This window comes from Scyliorhinus torazame, chromosome 6 (assembly GCF_047496885.1).
Source record: "Scyliorhinus torazame isolate Kashiwa2021f chromosome 6, sScyTor2.1, whole genome shotgun sequence".
Classification (NCBI taxonomy): Eukaryota; Metazoa; Chordata; class Chondrichthyes; order Carcharhiniformes; family Scyliorhinidae; genus Scyliorhinus; species Scyliorhinus torazame.
In genome coordinates, this window is record NC_092712.1 from 55,639,370 (window position 1) to 55,653,093 (window position 13,724).

At 45.0% G+C, this 13,724-nt stretch overlaps 1 protein-coding gene across 3 annotated transcripts in view; it reads left to right on the forward strand.

The window, feature by feature from the left end:
- ube3c (ubiquitin protein ligase E3C) overlaps positions 1-13,724 on the forward strand; it is a 277,267-nt gene that overhangs the window by 60,612 nt on the left and 202,931 nt on the right. For all 3 annotated transcript variants that reach the window (XM_072508217.1, XM_072508215.1, XM_072508216.1), the window contains 5 exons: positions 3,032-3,106; positions 3,780-3,926; positions 4,533-4,648; positions 8,936-9,093; positions 10,180-10,342. In XM_072508217.1, the coding sequence (XP_072364318.1) occupies positions 3,032-3,106; positions 3,780-3,926; positions 4,533-4,648; positions 8,936-9,093; positions 10,180-10,342 (659 nt within the window). The remainder of the gene's footprint in view (positions 1-3,031; positions 3,107-3,779; positions 3,927-4,532; positions 4,649-8,935; positions 9,094-10,179; positions 10,343-13,724) is intronic.

Sequence of the window (13,724 nt, forward strand, 5' to 3'; positions counted from 1 at the left end):
AGATAGGTGGAGTTGAGGATAGCAGGGGAATTACGATGCGGAGTGCGGTGAAAGTAAATGAGGCATTTAAGGACTTTTATGAGGAGCTGTGCAGATCTCAGCCTCCAGCGGGAGAAGAGGGTATGCGACGATTTCTAGATCAACTGAGGTTCCCGAGAGTGGAGGAGCAGGAGGTGGCTGGTTTGGGGGCGGCAATTGGGTTGGAGGAGCTGGTTAAAGGACTGGGGAGCATGCAGGTGGGCAAGGCCCCGGGGCCAGATGGGTTCCCGGTTGAGTTTTATAGGAAGTATGCGCACCTATTAGCCCCGTTGCTAGTGAGGACTTTCAATGAGGCAAGGGGGGGGGGGGACCCTGCCCCCGACAATGTCCGGGGTGCTGATCTCTCTGATCCTGAAGCGGGACAAGGACCCACTGCAATGTGGGTCGTATAGACCGATCTCGCTCCTCAATGTGGATGCGAAGTTGCTGGCAAAAGTACTGGCTACGAGAATTGAGGACTGTGTCCCGGGGGTGATTCATGAGGACCAGACGGGATTTGTAAAGGGCAGGCAGCTAAACACCAATGTGCGGAGGCTCCTCAATGTGATTATGATGCCCTCGGTGGAGGGAGAGGCGGAGATAGTGGCAGCTATGGACGCGGAGAAGGCCTTTGACCGGGTGGAGTGGGAGTATCTCTGGGAAGTGTTGCGGAGGTTTGGGTTTGGGGAGGGGTTTATCAGTTGGGTTAAGCTCCTATATAGAGCCCCGATGGCGAGTGTGGCTACGAATCGGCGGAGGTTGGAGTATTTTCGGCTGTAGCAAGGGACGAGGCAGGGGTGCCCCCTGTCCCCCCCTGTTGTTTGCATTAGCAATTGAGCCTTTGGCCATGGCATTAAGGGAGTCCAGGAAATGGAGGGGGGTGGTCCGAGGGGGAGAGGAGCATCGGGTGTCTCTGTATGCGGACAACCTGTTGCTGTACGTGGTAGATCCAGTGGAGGGGATGGTGGAGGTCATGCGGGTCCTAAGGGAGTTTGGGGACTTCTCGGGCTATAAGCTCAATGTAGGGAAAAGTGAGCTCTTTGTGGTGTATCCAGGGGACCAGGGAAGATGGATAGACGACCTACCGTTGAGGAGGGCGGAAAGGAGCTTTCGGTACTTGGGGATCCAGGTAGCTAGGAGCTGGGGGGCCCTGCGCAAACTTAATTTGACGCGGCTGGTGGAGCAGATGGAGGAGGACTTCAAAAAGGTGGGGATGCGTTGCCACTCGCTAGCGGGCAGGGTGCAGTCGATTAAAATGATGGTCCTCCCGAGGTTTCTTTTTGTGTTCCAGTGCCTTCCTATTATGATTACCAGGGCATTTTTTAAGCGGGTAGGTAGGAGCATCATGGGTTTTGTGTGGGCAAACAAGACCCTGAGGGTAAGGAGGGGGTTTCTGGAGCGTAGTAGGGACAGGGGTGGGCTGGCGTTGCCGAATCTGGGTGACTATTATTGGGCAGCCAACGTGGCGATGATCCGTAAGTGGGTAATAGAGGGAGAGGGGGCGGCATGGAAGAGGTTGGAGGTGGCATCCTGCAAAGGAACGAGCCTGAGGGTGCTGGTGACGGCACCGCTGCCGCTCTCGCCGACAAGGTACACCACGAGTCCGGTGGTGGCGGTAACGCTAAAGGTCTGGGGGCAGTGGAGACGACATAGGGGTGAGATGGGAGCCTCGGTGTGGTCCCCGATCCGGGAGAACCATTGGTTCATCCCAGGAAGGATGGACGGGGGGTTTTGGAGCTGGCATCAGGCAGGGATCAGAAGGATGGGCGACCTGTTTATAGACTGGACATTTGTGAGCCTAGGGGCGCTGGAGGAGAAGTTTGTGTTACCCCCGGGAAATGCGTTCAGGTATATGCAAGTGAGGGTGTTTGTGAGGCGGCAGGTGAGGGGATTCCCGTTGCTACCGACACAGGGGATTCAGGACAGAGTGATTTTGGGTGTATGGGTCGGAGAAGGCAAGGTTTCGGCAATATATCAGGAGATGAAAGAAGAGGGGGGAGGCTTCGGTAGAGGAGTTGAAGGGCAAGTGGGGGGAGGAGATTGAAGAGGGTATGTGGGCTGATGCCCTGAGTAGGGTTAATTCCTCTTCCTCATGTGCCAGGCTCAGCCTGATACAGTTTAAGGTCATTCACAGAGCGCATATGACTGGGGCGAGGCTGAGTAGGTTCTTTCGGATGGAGGACAGATGCGGGAGGTGCTCAGGAAGCCCGGCGAACCATGCCCACATGTTCTGGTCGTGCCCGGCACTAGATGGGTTCTGGAGGGGTTTCACGAAGACTATGTCCAAGGTGGTGAAAGTCCAGGTCAAGCCAAGTTGGGGGCTGGCATTATTTGGGGTGGCGGACGAGCCGGGAGGGCAGGAGGCGAAAGAGGCGGGTATTCTGGTCTTTGCGTCCCTGGTAGCCCGGCGGAGGATCTTGCTCATGTGGAAGGACGTGAAGCCCCCCAGTGTGGAAGCCTGGATAAATGACATGGCAGGGTTCAGTAAGCTGGAGAGGATAAAGTTTGCCTTGAGAGGGTCTGTACAAGGGTTCTTCAGGCGGTGGCAACCGGTCCTAGACTATCTCGCGGAGCGTTAGAATGAGGTCGGTCAACAGCAGCAGCAACCCAGGGAGGGAAAGGGGGGGGGGGGGGAGTTCCCTAGGGGTACTTGTAAAAAAGCATATGGGAGGGTTATTATGTGCAGGAGAAACCCATTGTATAAGTTCTGTAGTATGTTTGATTGATATGTTTATGTTCTGTTCTGTTCTTTTCTCTTTTTTCTGTTACGGGGGAGGGGGGGTTTAATTGGTTGAAATTTTTGTTGGAAAAACTTTGAATAAACATATTTTTAAAAAAATTTGAGTTTCATCCATTTATTCCAAAAGGTTTCCTGGTGCTCCAGTGCTTTAATGACAGGCTGTGGTCCCAATTATTTCAATGCCGTAAATCTGTTAATGAATTGAACGTTGAGAAAATGTAAAACAGCAAAGTTTCTAGACGGACTTGTTAAACTTTTATTTGTTTTCTTCAGGAAGAAAGACGAAGGCAGAGGAACGCAGTTATTATTCAGTCCTTCCTAAGGGGATATAGGGACCGAAAACAGCAAGTATGTAGGAGAAAACTGTTCAAGTAAAACTATTTGGCTAGGCTTGAAGCTAATAAAGGGGTGCATCGAGAGCATTTATTAATTTTCATAATGGCGTTGCTCATTTTCATTGGGTTGTGAGGTTGGGCAAGAAAGGAAAAAATGTTTTATCTACAATTTTTCTTGGATTTTTAGAGTAAAACTGCTCTCATGACAAATAGTCTTTAAAAGTAATCTGAGACATGAGTAAAATTCTGTGGATGGTGGAAATTTGAAATAAAAAGCAAAAATGCTGGAAATACTCAACAGGTCTGGCAGCATCTGCGGAGAGAGAAGTGTGAAAAGTCACATGCCTGAAACAATTTTTTGCCACAGATGCTGCCAGACCTGCTGAGTATTTCCAGCATCTTTTGGTTCTTATTTGAGTTATCTTTTCCACTTTCAATTTAAGTTTGTTGCAGGAAGCTGCATTTTTACTTTAGACTTTACAACCCTCTGTCAGGGCTTTCGGTTTCAGAGGTTTTAAATGATGCGGAAATCAATTTTAACAAGGGATTTGTTAATGGGTGTGAGTGTCTTTGCATGTTGGAAAGAGGGAAATGTATTGGATATTGATGAGGAATACTGATGCAGAAAGAATCCCTCTTGTTGTTTAGAAAACTGAATTTTGATTTTTTAAATTTCCTTTTTACAGCATATGATTCAGCGAAGTGAATTCGACCATTATGTCTCCTTAGTCCAGCCAGGAGGAAATTTTTCTATCCGTGATGGACAGAATTTGACTCTTTTAATAAGAAAACTCCTATTTTTTTACAAACAAAATGAAGATTTGGATAGATTGGTAAGAGAAGAAATTTGCCATTTGCGATCAATTTCTTGACTGTTCAGCTCCAGGTACAGGACTTGATTCCCAGTCAAAAATGCAAGCTCTACATCAACTGTTTTACATGTGTGTTCATGGCTATATCAATTCCCCTTTCTGACTGTCCCACTGACTTTCGAAAGAGCAACGCAGGAATGGAGTTTACTATATTAAATAATCATGGCATTCCTTTTAACTGAACAGTTTAAACATGTGAAAGTTATAAACCAAAAGGAACTTAATACACACCTTTTACTAAATTGATATTCTCTCATTGTTTATAAAATCTATTATTTATTTTATGAATATGACCGTTGGCACTTTCACTCAGCGGAGCCAATGCTGGTGATGGGAAGATTGATTGATTCATAACATTGCTTATCCATGTTCTTGTTCAACAGTCTCATTGGTTTCCTTGCCTGTTAATCTGATGAGCTCTCAATCATTTTTGCATGTGCTCGCTTTGAAAGAGCCTGAGACTGACACAGTAATAAAGCAAATGGTGTTAAATATCAAAATAAGACTGGTGTTTAATAAATTGTTCCATGCAAGAGTAAATTAACTTGATTTTCCCCTCTCTTTCAGACATGGATGTGTCAAAATTTGGTTAAGCATAGTGCTCAGTATGTGCAGCAGCTAGCTGATTCTAACAAACAGATATGTTTATATCAAATAAAACGGTTATTGGGTTTATATTGCAGGTAAGCAGTTTTTTACAGTGATGTGTGCTGTGAATCACATTAGTATTAGGAGCTTTAAGGGGTGACCTTAAAATGGGGTGCACTTCAAGAACCCTTGGGTGAATTTGAGAGCTTTGCATATCGGCAAACATGCTAAATTGTCTTTTTTTTCTGTCGCTTGGCAGTTGAATAGATATTTTAACGTTCAAAGTAGCAGACAGATTTTACATGAACACGCTAAGTGTTTGGATGTCACAGAGCAATTTCACAGTACTGCTATACTGGCTGGTGTGCGCTTGTCATTTCTGCGCTCCTGGCTCATCACAGTGAAATACCAGTTCAGTGGAGACCAGAACTTTGTGCTGCAACCCTTTCCTTACTATGGTAACTTACTCTAATTGTAGTCAGATGTTTATTTATAGAATATGTATTGCCAAACAACATTGATTTTTTAAAAATTGCATTTTAACCTGCTTTTTAAATTATTTTAAGTACTCTCCTTGCCATCTATTTTCCTACAGTCCAGAAGGTGACAATGCCCCATAACCAGGCTTTTGCTAATCCCACTGTGTAATTTATTGATGGGGTTAGGGCAGTAGTGATCTTGGTTTGGGAAGGCTTATCTCTGCTTTTTGGTTCTCCCCATATTCTCTTGATTTGTTTGTAGACAAAAATGAATAACCCGCTCCTCCCACAATAAAGCTACCTGATGGCTAAGCCACAGTATTCATTATTTCAGAATCACCACGTTGATCTAGATTATGGAGATTTCAATAGGACCGTCAAGTCAACCCTGTCACCGCTACCACCTAGAAGGTATATCTTCCTGCTTATTCCTTCAGCTTCCCCTGCCCAGGAAAGTGGGTCTGACTGAGGGTGATTCTGCCTATTTGGAGCCTTGGTAGTCCACATGATATGATTTCAATTCTTTTTTTCTGGGCGTTCATTTGAGAATATTCATTTGTATTCGAACATTGAAGTTGCACCATTGAGTTTCTGTTCTTTGACCACGAAGATGGTGACCCTGCTGTTGCGGTTCCCCCAACCAGGAGGAGTATCCTAAAATTTACAGTGCAGAAGGAGGCCATTCGGCCCATCGAGTCTTAAGCCCATACCTTCACCCTATCCCCATAACCCAGTAACCCCACCAAACATTTTTGGTAAGGGTATCTTATCATGGCCAATCCACCTGACCTGCACTCCTTTGGACTGTGGGAAGAAACCTGAGTACCCGGAGGAAACCCACGCAGACACAGGGAGAATGTGTAGACTGCACAGACAGTGACCCAAACCGGGTATCGAACCTGGGAACCTGGAGCTGTGAAGCAACTGTGCTAAACACTGTGCTGCCATGCACAGTGGGTCAGCTAAATTTTAGGGCACCTATTTTAATCCCCTCCCCATTTAGGGTGATCAGATGGTATCCTGAAGAGGACTGCTCAGTCACATATGCTGCTGCGCAAAGACACTTCCGTGCTAACAAAGGTATCCAACAACCTTCAAGTATCTGTTGTCTGTGTGCAAATTCCTGACAAGGGACTCGCAGCATTCACAACTCCCTCCCTTCACCAAGTCTCCATTGCCACAGGACATGGCAGACGGACCCTGGTAGTAGCCTGTGTGTGACTTTGTTTAATATGGAACCCTTGGAGCGCCGTCATTGTCCATGATCTTGATAGATTGGTGGTCAGATTTTATTGGATGTGTCAAACCACATGACTGGTACTACCTTGCCACTGAACCCTTCTTCCACCTTTGCAGTTGGTGAGATACGCTGTCTTCCTTCGCCTGTTCTGTTGTTGAGGACTTTCTGGACCACACTTTGTCTGGCACCCTCCCCTGACCTTGTTAACATGGGTGGATCTACTAGGGGCAAGGATTGAGAGCGCTGTCTGGCAGAACTAGTGCAGCAAAGTAACATTAAGAATAGCACAAGCTCTTAAAGGCAGTAGTTGAGAACTTTGAAGATACTGTAACTATAATCTTCAGAGTTATTTCAATCTGGGGACTGTTCGTTTAGATAGGAAAACCAGAGAATCAGACATCTGATCATACGATTTAGGAGCAAGAGTAGACCACTCAGCCCCTTGAGCCTGCTCTACCATTCAATGAGGTCATGGCTGATCTGATTGTAACCTCAACCCCACACTCCTGCCCATCCTTGATAACCTTTCACCTCATTTTAATCAAGAATCCATCTAGATATGCCTTTGAAATATTCCAAGACTCTGCTTTCACTGCCTTTTGAGGAAGAGAGTTCCAAAAGCACTCAGCCCTAAAAGGAATTCTCCTCCTCTGTCTTAAATGAGTGACCCCTTGTATTTAAACAGTGACCCCTAGCTCTAGATTCGCTCACAAGTGGAAACATTCTTTCCACACCTACCCTGTCAAGCCCCCTCAGGATCTTATGTTTCAGTCCAGTCACTTCTTGACCTTCTAAACTTGTCCAAGCTTTCCTCATAAGACAACCTTCCCATTCCTGTTAATAGTCCAATAAACCTTCTTTGAACTGCTGATACATTTACATATTTCCTTCAATAAGGAGACCAATACATAGTACCAGTCTCTGTACACAGTACTCCAAATATGATCTCACCAGTGTACAACTGAAGCATTACCTCCCTACTTTTGTAATCCATTCCCCTCTCAATAAACAACATTCTATTAAAGATTTTCTAGTTCACCTTTTTTAGTCAGGAAATTGCGAGAATGTATAATTAAGGTAGGGCGATCGAACACGTTGAAAATATTTAGCTGATCAGACAGAGCAAGCATGGATTTGTAAAGGATAGGTCATGCTTGCCGAGTTTTTTGGACAGGTGAATAATTTGGTGGACGGGGATGTTTATAGGTTATTATATGGACTTCCAGAGCGCCTTCAACAAAATCAAATTTGAAGCTCTTGAATTGAAGGCAAATTGTTGACCCAATTAGAGGGTTAGTTGAGTGACAGTACACAGTAGGAATAATGGACTAGTGCTTGAATTTGCAGAATGCGAGTAGTGGTGTCCCACAGGGATGTGGGTTGGGTCCTCAAATATTGAATATATTTATTGACAACTTGTACCCAAGTTCACTGATGACACAAAGCAAGGTGATGTAAGCAATGTAGATGAAAGCAGAAAGAGATATTACCAGATTAAGTGAATGGACAAAACAATGACAAATTAATTTCAACACAGGCAAGTGAGGTCATCTATTTAGGGTCTCAAGATATATCAGAGTACTTTTGAAACTGGAAAGTGAGGAATAGTTTAGGTCCAGACACTTGGGGTCCACGCACATAGATCATTAAAATGTAATGAGCAGGTTCAGAAAGTAATCAAGAGGTGAATAAAACACTGACATTTGTGTCGAGAAGGCTAAGATACAAAGGTTAGTAATCATGCCGCAGCTATACAAAGCTCTGGTCAGCAGATCGGAAGCATTGTGATTGGTTCTGGGCAGCACACCTTAGGAAGGATATATTGAACTTGGAGGAAGTACGGTGTAAATTTATACAAAGAATTATTTCAACTCCCAGTGTTGAGCTACAAGAAGAGATTACAAACGAGGGTTGTATTCCCTGGAATTTAGGGATTGCTTGCTCCAAGTTTTCCCAACATTAAGGGTAGATAGAGATAAACTAATTATTTGTTTTTAAAAATTTATTCTTTGGAATGTGGGCATAACTGAGGAGGCCAAGGATGTTATCCATCCCTAATTACCCTTGAACTGAGTGGTTTGCCACACCATTTCAGAGGGCAATTATGAATAAACCACATGTAGGCCGGACCAGGTAAGGATTACCGATATCCTTCTCAAGTGAAATAGATTTGTTTTTACAGCAATAATTAATGGTTTCATGGTCACCATTACTGAGGCTGACTTTTCAATTTCAGATTATTACTTGAATTCAAATTCCTTCAGCTGCCATGGTTGGATTTGAACCTTACTTCCCTCAGGACTTTAGTATGGGCCTTTAGTCCAGTGATGTTACTGGTATCTCCTTTAACTATGGTTTAATTATGCTGCCTTGGAAGCTTAGAATGAGAGACCATATCCTAAAAGTTAGTCAAACCTTTAAGGTTGTACTTGGAGGTTTGGAACTATTTCACAAATTGGAGTTGATGGTGCATTAATTAATTTTAAATCCAAGTTAACCCAAGATATTAATGGGACCAAGGTGGAGTTAGGACACAGATCATCTGTGATCTTATTGAAATACAAAACAGTCTAAAGGGCCTCTTCCTATTATGTCAATACCAGGTATTTTACAAGCCATGATTTCAATTTCTTTTCAAGTAACAAACAATTTTGGCTTCATAGATTACTGAAGAGCTGCGACAATGAAAGTTTGAATGTTACTGTGCCTTTGAGGATGCTGGAGACCTTTTCCTCAGAAAAAACATATTTGCCTGTTGTACAGGATGCTAACATTGTAGCATCATTGGTTGAGCAAATTTTGCACTACATGGTTCAGAAAGGTTAGTGATTCAAATAATACGATTAAAATATTTTGGGAGTGTGCTTTAAAATATGTCCAATAAATCAGTATCCTCTTAATGCTTGGCTTTAATGGTAAAAATATTGTAACTGAACTATTATGTGCTATTTTTGGTTTTGACATTTATGCATAGAATACAGCATTATTAGCATAATGCTAGGAATTGTTGGTTGTTCGGGCCATTTAAATCCAATCTGCAGTGGCATAAATTCGGTATTTGATTTTCCTTTGTGCATGTCCATCTCATTTACATATCTCGCTATATCTTTTATACTATTACTGTGCCGTTTTCTTTTAAAAACAATATCACAATTGTGCCAGGCTTTATGCATAAATGTATTTCTCCAAAACTGGCTTTCAGTTATATAAACTAGGTTACGTTTATTCTTGAAAAATAGAAAATTAGATTATAATGATTAATATTCAGAATTATGCTTTCTATGCTCTTGTACAGTAAACCCAAAGTTAGATTTCAAATTTTATTATGTTTACTCAACAATGATCTTTTTGGAAAGGTTACTTTCGACACCATAGAGTAGAAACTCCCACTGGCAAAATAAACTGCCTATTATTTTCCTTGTGTGCTTTTCATTTTATACTATTAATCAAAATCGTTTTGGGATTCGACCTGAGTAAATACCTAAAATGGACATGGACTGCTCATGTCATAACACATCAATATGTGATCAGCTCCATTTGTCCTATTTGTCGAACCATTTTAGGGTGGATTTTACGAATGTACACTTTGATTTGGAGTTTTGCGTGCATTTTGGTAAAGGAACCAATTGATTTTAATGGATTGAAGCCATGGCAGCACTTCCCATCAATCAGAGACCTCTTGCCAGCCAGTCAGCACTCTCCTCATGCAGTATAAATTGTTCCTCTTTTACTGTTGGCAATTTGTTGTGAGCTGTCCTAATGAGTGCTAAACGAAAAGCTTTGATAGCATATCTCTTTTTCAGCAATGCTCAAGTTCTGTACTACCAAACAACTATTGGAACAATGTTTTTCCCCCCCACCCCAACCCCCCCAAGACTTGTTAACTGGTTCTTTTATTTTGTTACAGGTTACTACAAATCACTTTACATGTTAATTAATCATAGGCTTCCATCAAGTTTAGAGTATTCCGATGCTTCACGTATTTCACGTGTTCCGCTTGCGATAGCGTTGTTGGAGAATTTCCTGAAACCACTGCACTTTCAATATGCCTCCTGCCCAGAAGGTTCGAGGTAAGAAGAAGTTCTAACACTGAAATATCAAGTTAAGAATCCGAACTTGACGAATACAAGAGAAAACATTTGATATAGCTTAATTCTCTGTGTTGCAGGCTCTCCTCATAGTGCATCATGTTGGTGCTACAGTGTAGTGTGCCATGGTACAAGGGTTGCTGTTGATGAATTTTCTTTTTCCCATGCAGTGCATTCTTTTCTGAATGATGGTAATGGGTGCAGTGTTGAAGCCAAACTGCATGCTAGAAGATAGGAGAAAACTAGATAAATATGTTTTCAGATATTTCCATTAGATTATTTAAAAATGTTAGCACTATGATGCAGTTTAATTTTAAACAAAAATAGTTAAGTTCTGCAAGACTATTTTAGAATCAAATTAGAATCTTACATTTCTCCTAAAGTCTGTAATTGATGAGTGGGGATTTATAGTGTGGTTTATTTGGTATTAGCTGGATTTCTTTCAGATGAACTGAATTTGCATTATACGTGTACTTTGGTTATTTTTGAGAAGTATTATCATAATTAAGATTGAATTATTAGATTGAATGCAATTGGAGCAGTGTTCCGTCTGTGATGAGCCAGAATCAGTGGGGGGAATCTTACAGTTTAAAGTTTTCAGGTGTTAGGGCCAAGTCAAAATGCTGACCCTGACTCTGGAGATTGGATATGGGGTTGTTGGCGGATGAGGGGGTAAGTCTTAAGGGGGAGGGGGTGTATCAAAAGGTACCTGGAGCTTAATGATAATGGAGAGGTCCAGGTGGGAGTGGTCTGGGAGACGCTGAAGGCGGTGGTCAGAGGGGAACTGATATCCATAAGGGCCCATAAAGGGAAGCAAGAGAGCAAAGAAAGGGAGCGACTGTTGAGAGAACTTCTGAGGGTAGACAGGCAATATGCAGAGGCTCTGGAGGAGGGACTGTACAGGGAAAGACAAAGGCTACATATGGAATTTGACCTGCTGACCATGGGCAAGGCAGAAGCACAGTGGAGGGCACAGGGAGTACAATATGAGTATGGAGAGAAGGCGAGCCGGTTACTGGCCCAACAACTGAGGAAGAGGGGAGCGGCGAGGGAGATAGGTGGGGTGAGGGATGAGGAAGGTGAGATGGAACGGGGAGCGGAGAGGGTGATCGGGGTGTTTAAGGCATTCTACAAGAGGCTGTATAAGGCTCAGCCCCCGGAAGGGAAGGAGGGAATGATGCATTTCCTAGATCGGCTGGAATTCCCGAAGGTAGAGGAGCAGGAGAGGGCGGGACTGGGAGCATGGATTGAGGTGGAGGAGGTGGTAAAGGGGATTGGGAGCATGCAGGCGGGGAAGGCCCCGGGACCAGATGGGTTCCCGGTGGAATTTTATAGGAAATACATGGACCTACTGGCCTCGCTTTTGACGAGAACCTTTAATGAGGCCAGGGAAAGGGGGAAGTTGCCCCCGACTATGTCGGAGGCGACGATATCGTTACTCTTAAAGAAGAAAAAAGACCTGCTGCAGTGCGGGTCTTACAGGCCTATTTCCCTCCTGAACGTGGATGCTAAGCTCCTGGCCAAGGTGATGGCGACAAGGATAGAGGATTGTGTCCCGGGGGTGGTCCACGAGGATCAAACTGGGTTTGTTAAGGGGAGACAGCTGAACACGAATATACGGAGGCTGCTAGGGGTGATGATGATGCCCCCGCCGTAGGGGGAGGCGGAGATAGTGGTGGCGATGGACGCTGAGAAAGCATTTGACAGAGTGGAGTGGGACTACCTATGGGAAGTGTTGAAGAGATTTGGTTTTGGAGAGGGGTTTATTGGATGGGTACAGCTGCTATATAGGGCCCCGGTGGCAAGTGTGAACACGAACAGGCAGAGGTCCGACTACTTCCGTCTTTATAGAGGGACAAGACAGGGGTGTCCCCTGTCTCCGTTACTGTTTGCATTGGTAATTGAGCCGCTGGCCATAGCACTGAGGGGCTCTAGGAAGTGGAGGGGAGTACTCGGGGGAGGAGAAGAACACCGGGTATCATTGTATGCAGATGATCTATTGCTGTATGTTGCGGACCCAGTGGAGGGGATGCCTGAGATAATGTGGACACTCAGGGAGTTTGGGGAATTTTCGGGGTACAAATTGAATATGGGGAAGAGTGAGTTGTTTGTGGTGCATCCGGGGGAGCAGAGCAGGGGAATAGATGATTTACCGCTGAGGAAGGTAACAAGAGATTTCCGGTACTTAGGGATCCAGATAGCCAGGAACTGGGGAACCCTACATAGGCTTAATTTAACACGATTGGTGGAACAGATGGAGAAGGATTTTAAGAGATGGGACATGGTGTCCCTGACACTGGTGGGCAGGGTGCAGGCGGTCAAAATGGTAGTCCTCCCGAGATTTCTTGTTGTGTTCCAGTGCCTCCCGGTGATGGTTACGAGGGCTTTTTTCAAAAAAAATTGAGAAGAGTGTTATGAGCTTTGTGTGGGTTGGGAAGACCCCGAGAGTGAGGAGGGGGTTTGTGCAACGTAGCAGGGATAGGGGGGACTGGCACTGCCGAGCTTAAGTGAATATTATTGGGCCGCCAATATCTCAATGGTGTGTAAGTGGATGGGAGAAGGGGAGGGAGCGGCGTGGAAGAGACTGGAAATGGCGTCCTGTAAAGGAACCAGCCTACAAGCATTGGCGACGGCGCCGTTGCCGTTCTCCCCGAAGAAATACACCACAAGTCCAGTGGTGGTGGCAACGCTGAAAACTTGGGGGCAGTGGAGACGGCATAAGGGAATGACAGGTGCCTCCCTCGGTGCGGTCCCCGATAAGGAATAATCATAGGTTTGTCCCGGGGAGAATAGATGGGGGATTTAGAACATGGCAGAGAGCAGGGATTGTGCAACTGAGGGATCTGTTCCTAGACGGGACGTTTGCGAGTCTGGGAGCGCTGACGGAAAAATACGGGTTGCCCCAGGGGAATGCATTTCGGTATATGCAATTGAGGGCTTTTGCGAGGCAACAGGTGAGGGAATTTCCGCAGCTCCTGACGCAGGAGATTCAGGATAGAGTGATTTCGGGGACATGGGTGGGGGATGGTAGGGTGTCAGATATATACAGGGAAATGAGAGACGAGGGGGAGATCATGGTGGATGAGCTGAAGGGAAAATGGGAAGAAGAGCTGGGGGAAGAGATCGAAGAGGGGCTGTGGGCAGATGCCCTACGCAGGGTAAACTCTTCGTCCTCGTGTGCCAGGCTTAGCCTGATACAATTCAAGGTCTTGCACAGGGCGCACATGACCGGAGCAAGGCTCAGTAAATTTTTAGGGGTAGAGGATAGGTGCGGGAGATGCGCGAGAAGCCCAGCGAACCACACCCACATGTTTTGGTCATGCTCGGCACTGCATGGGTTCTGGGTGGGGGTGGCAAATGTGCT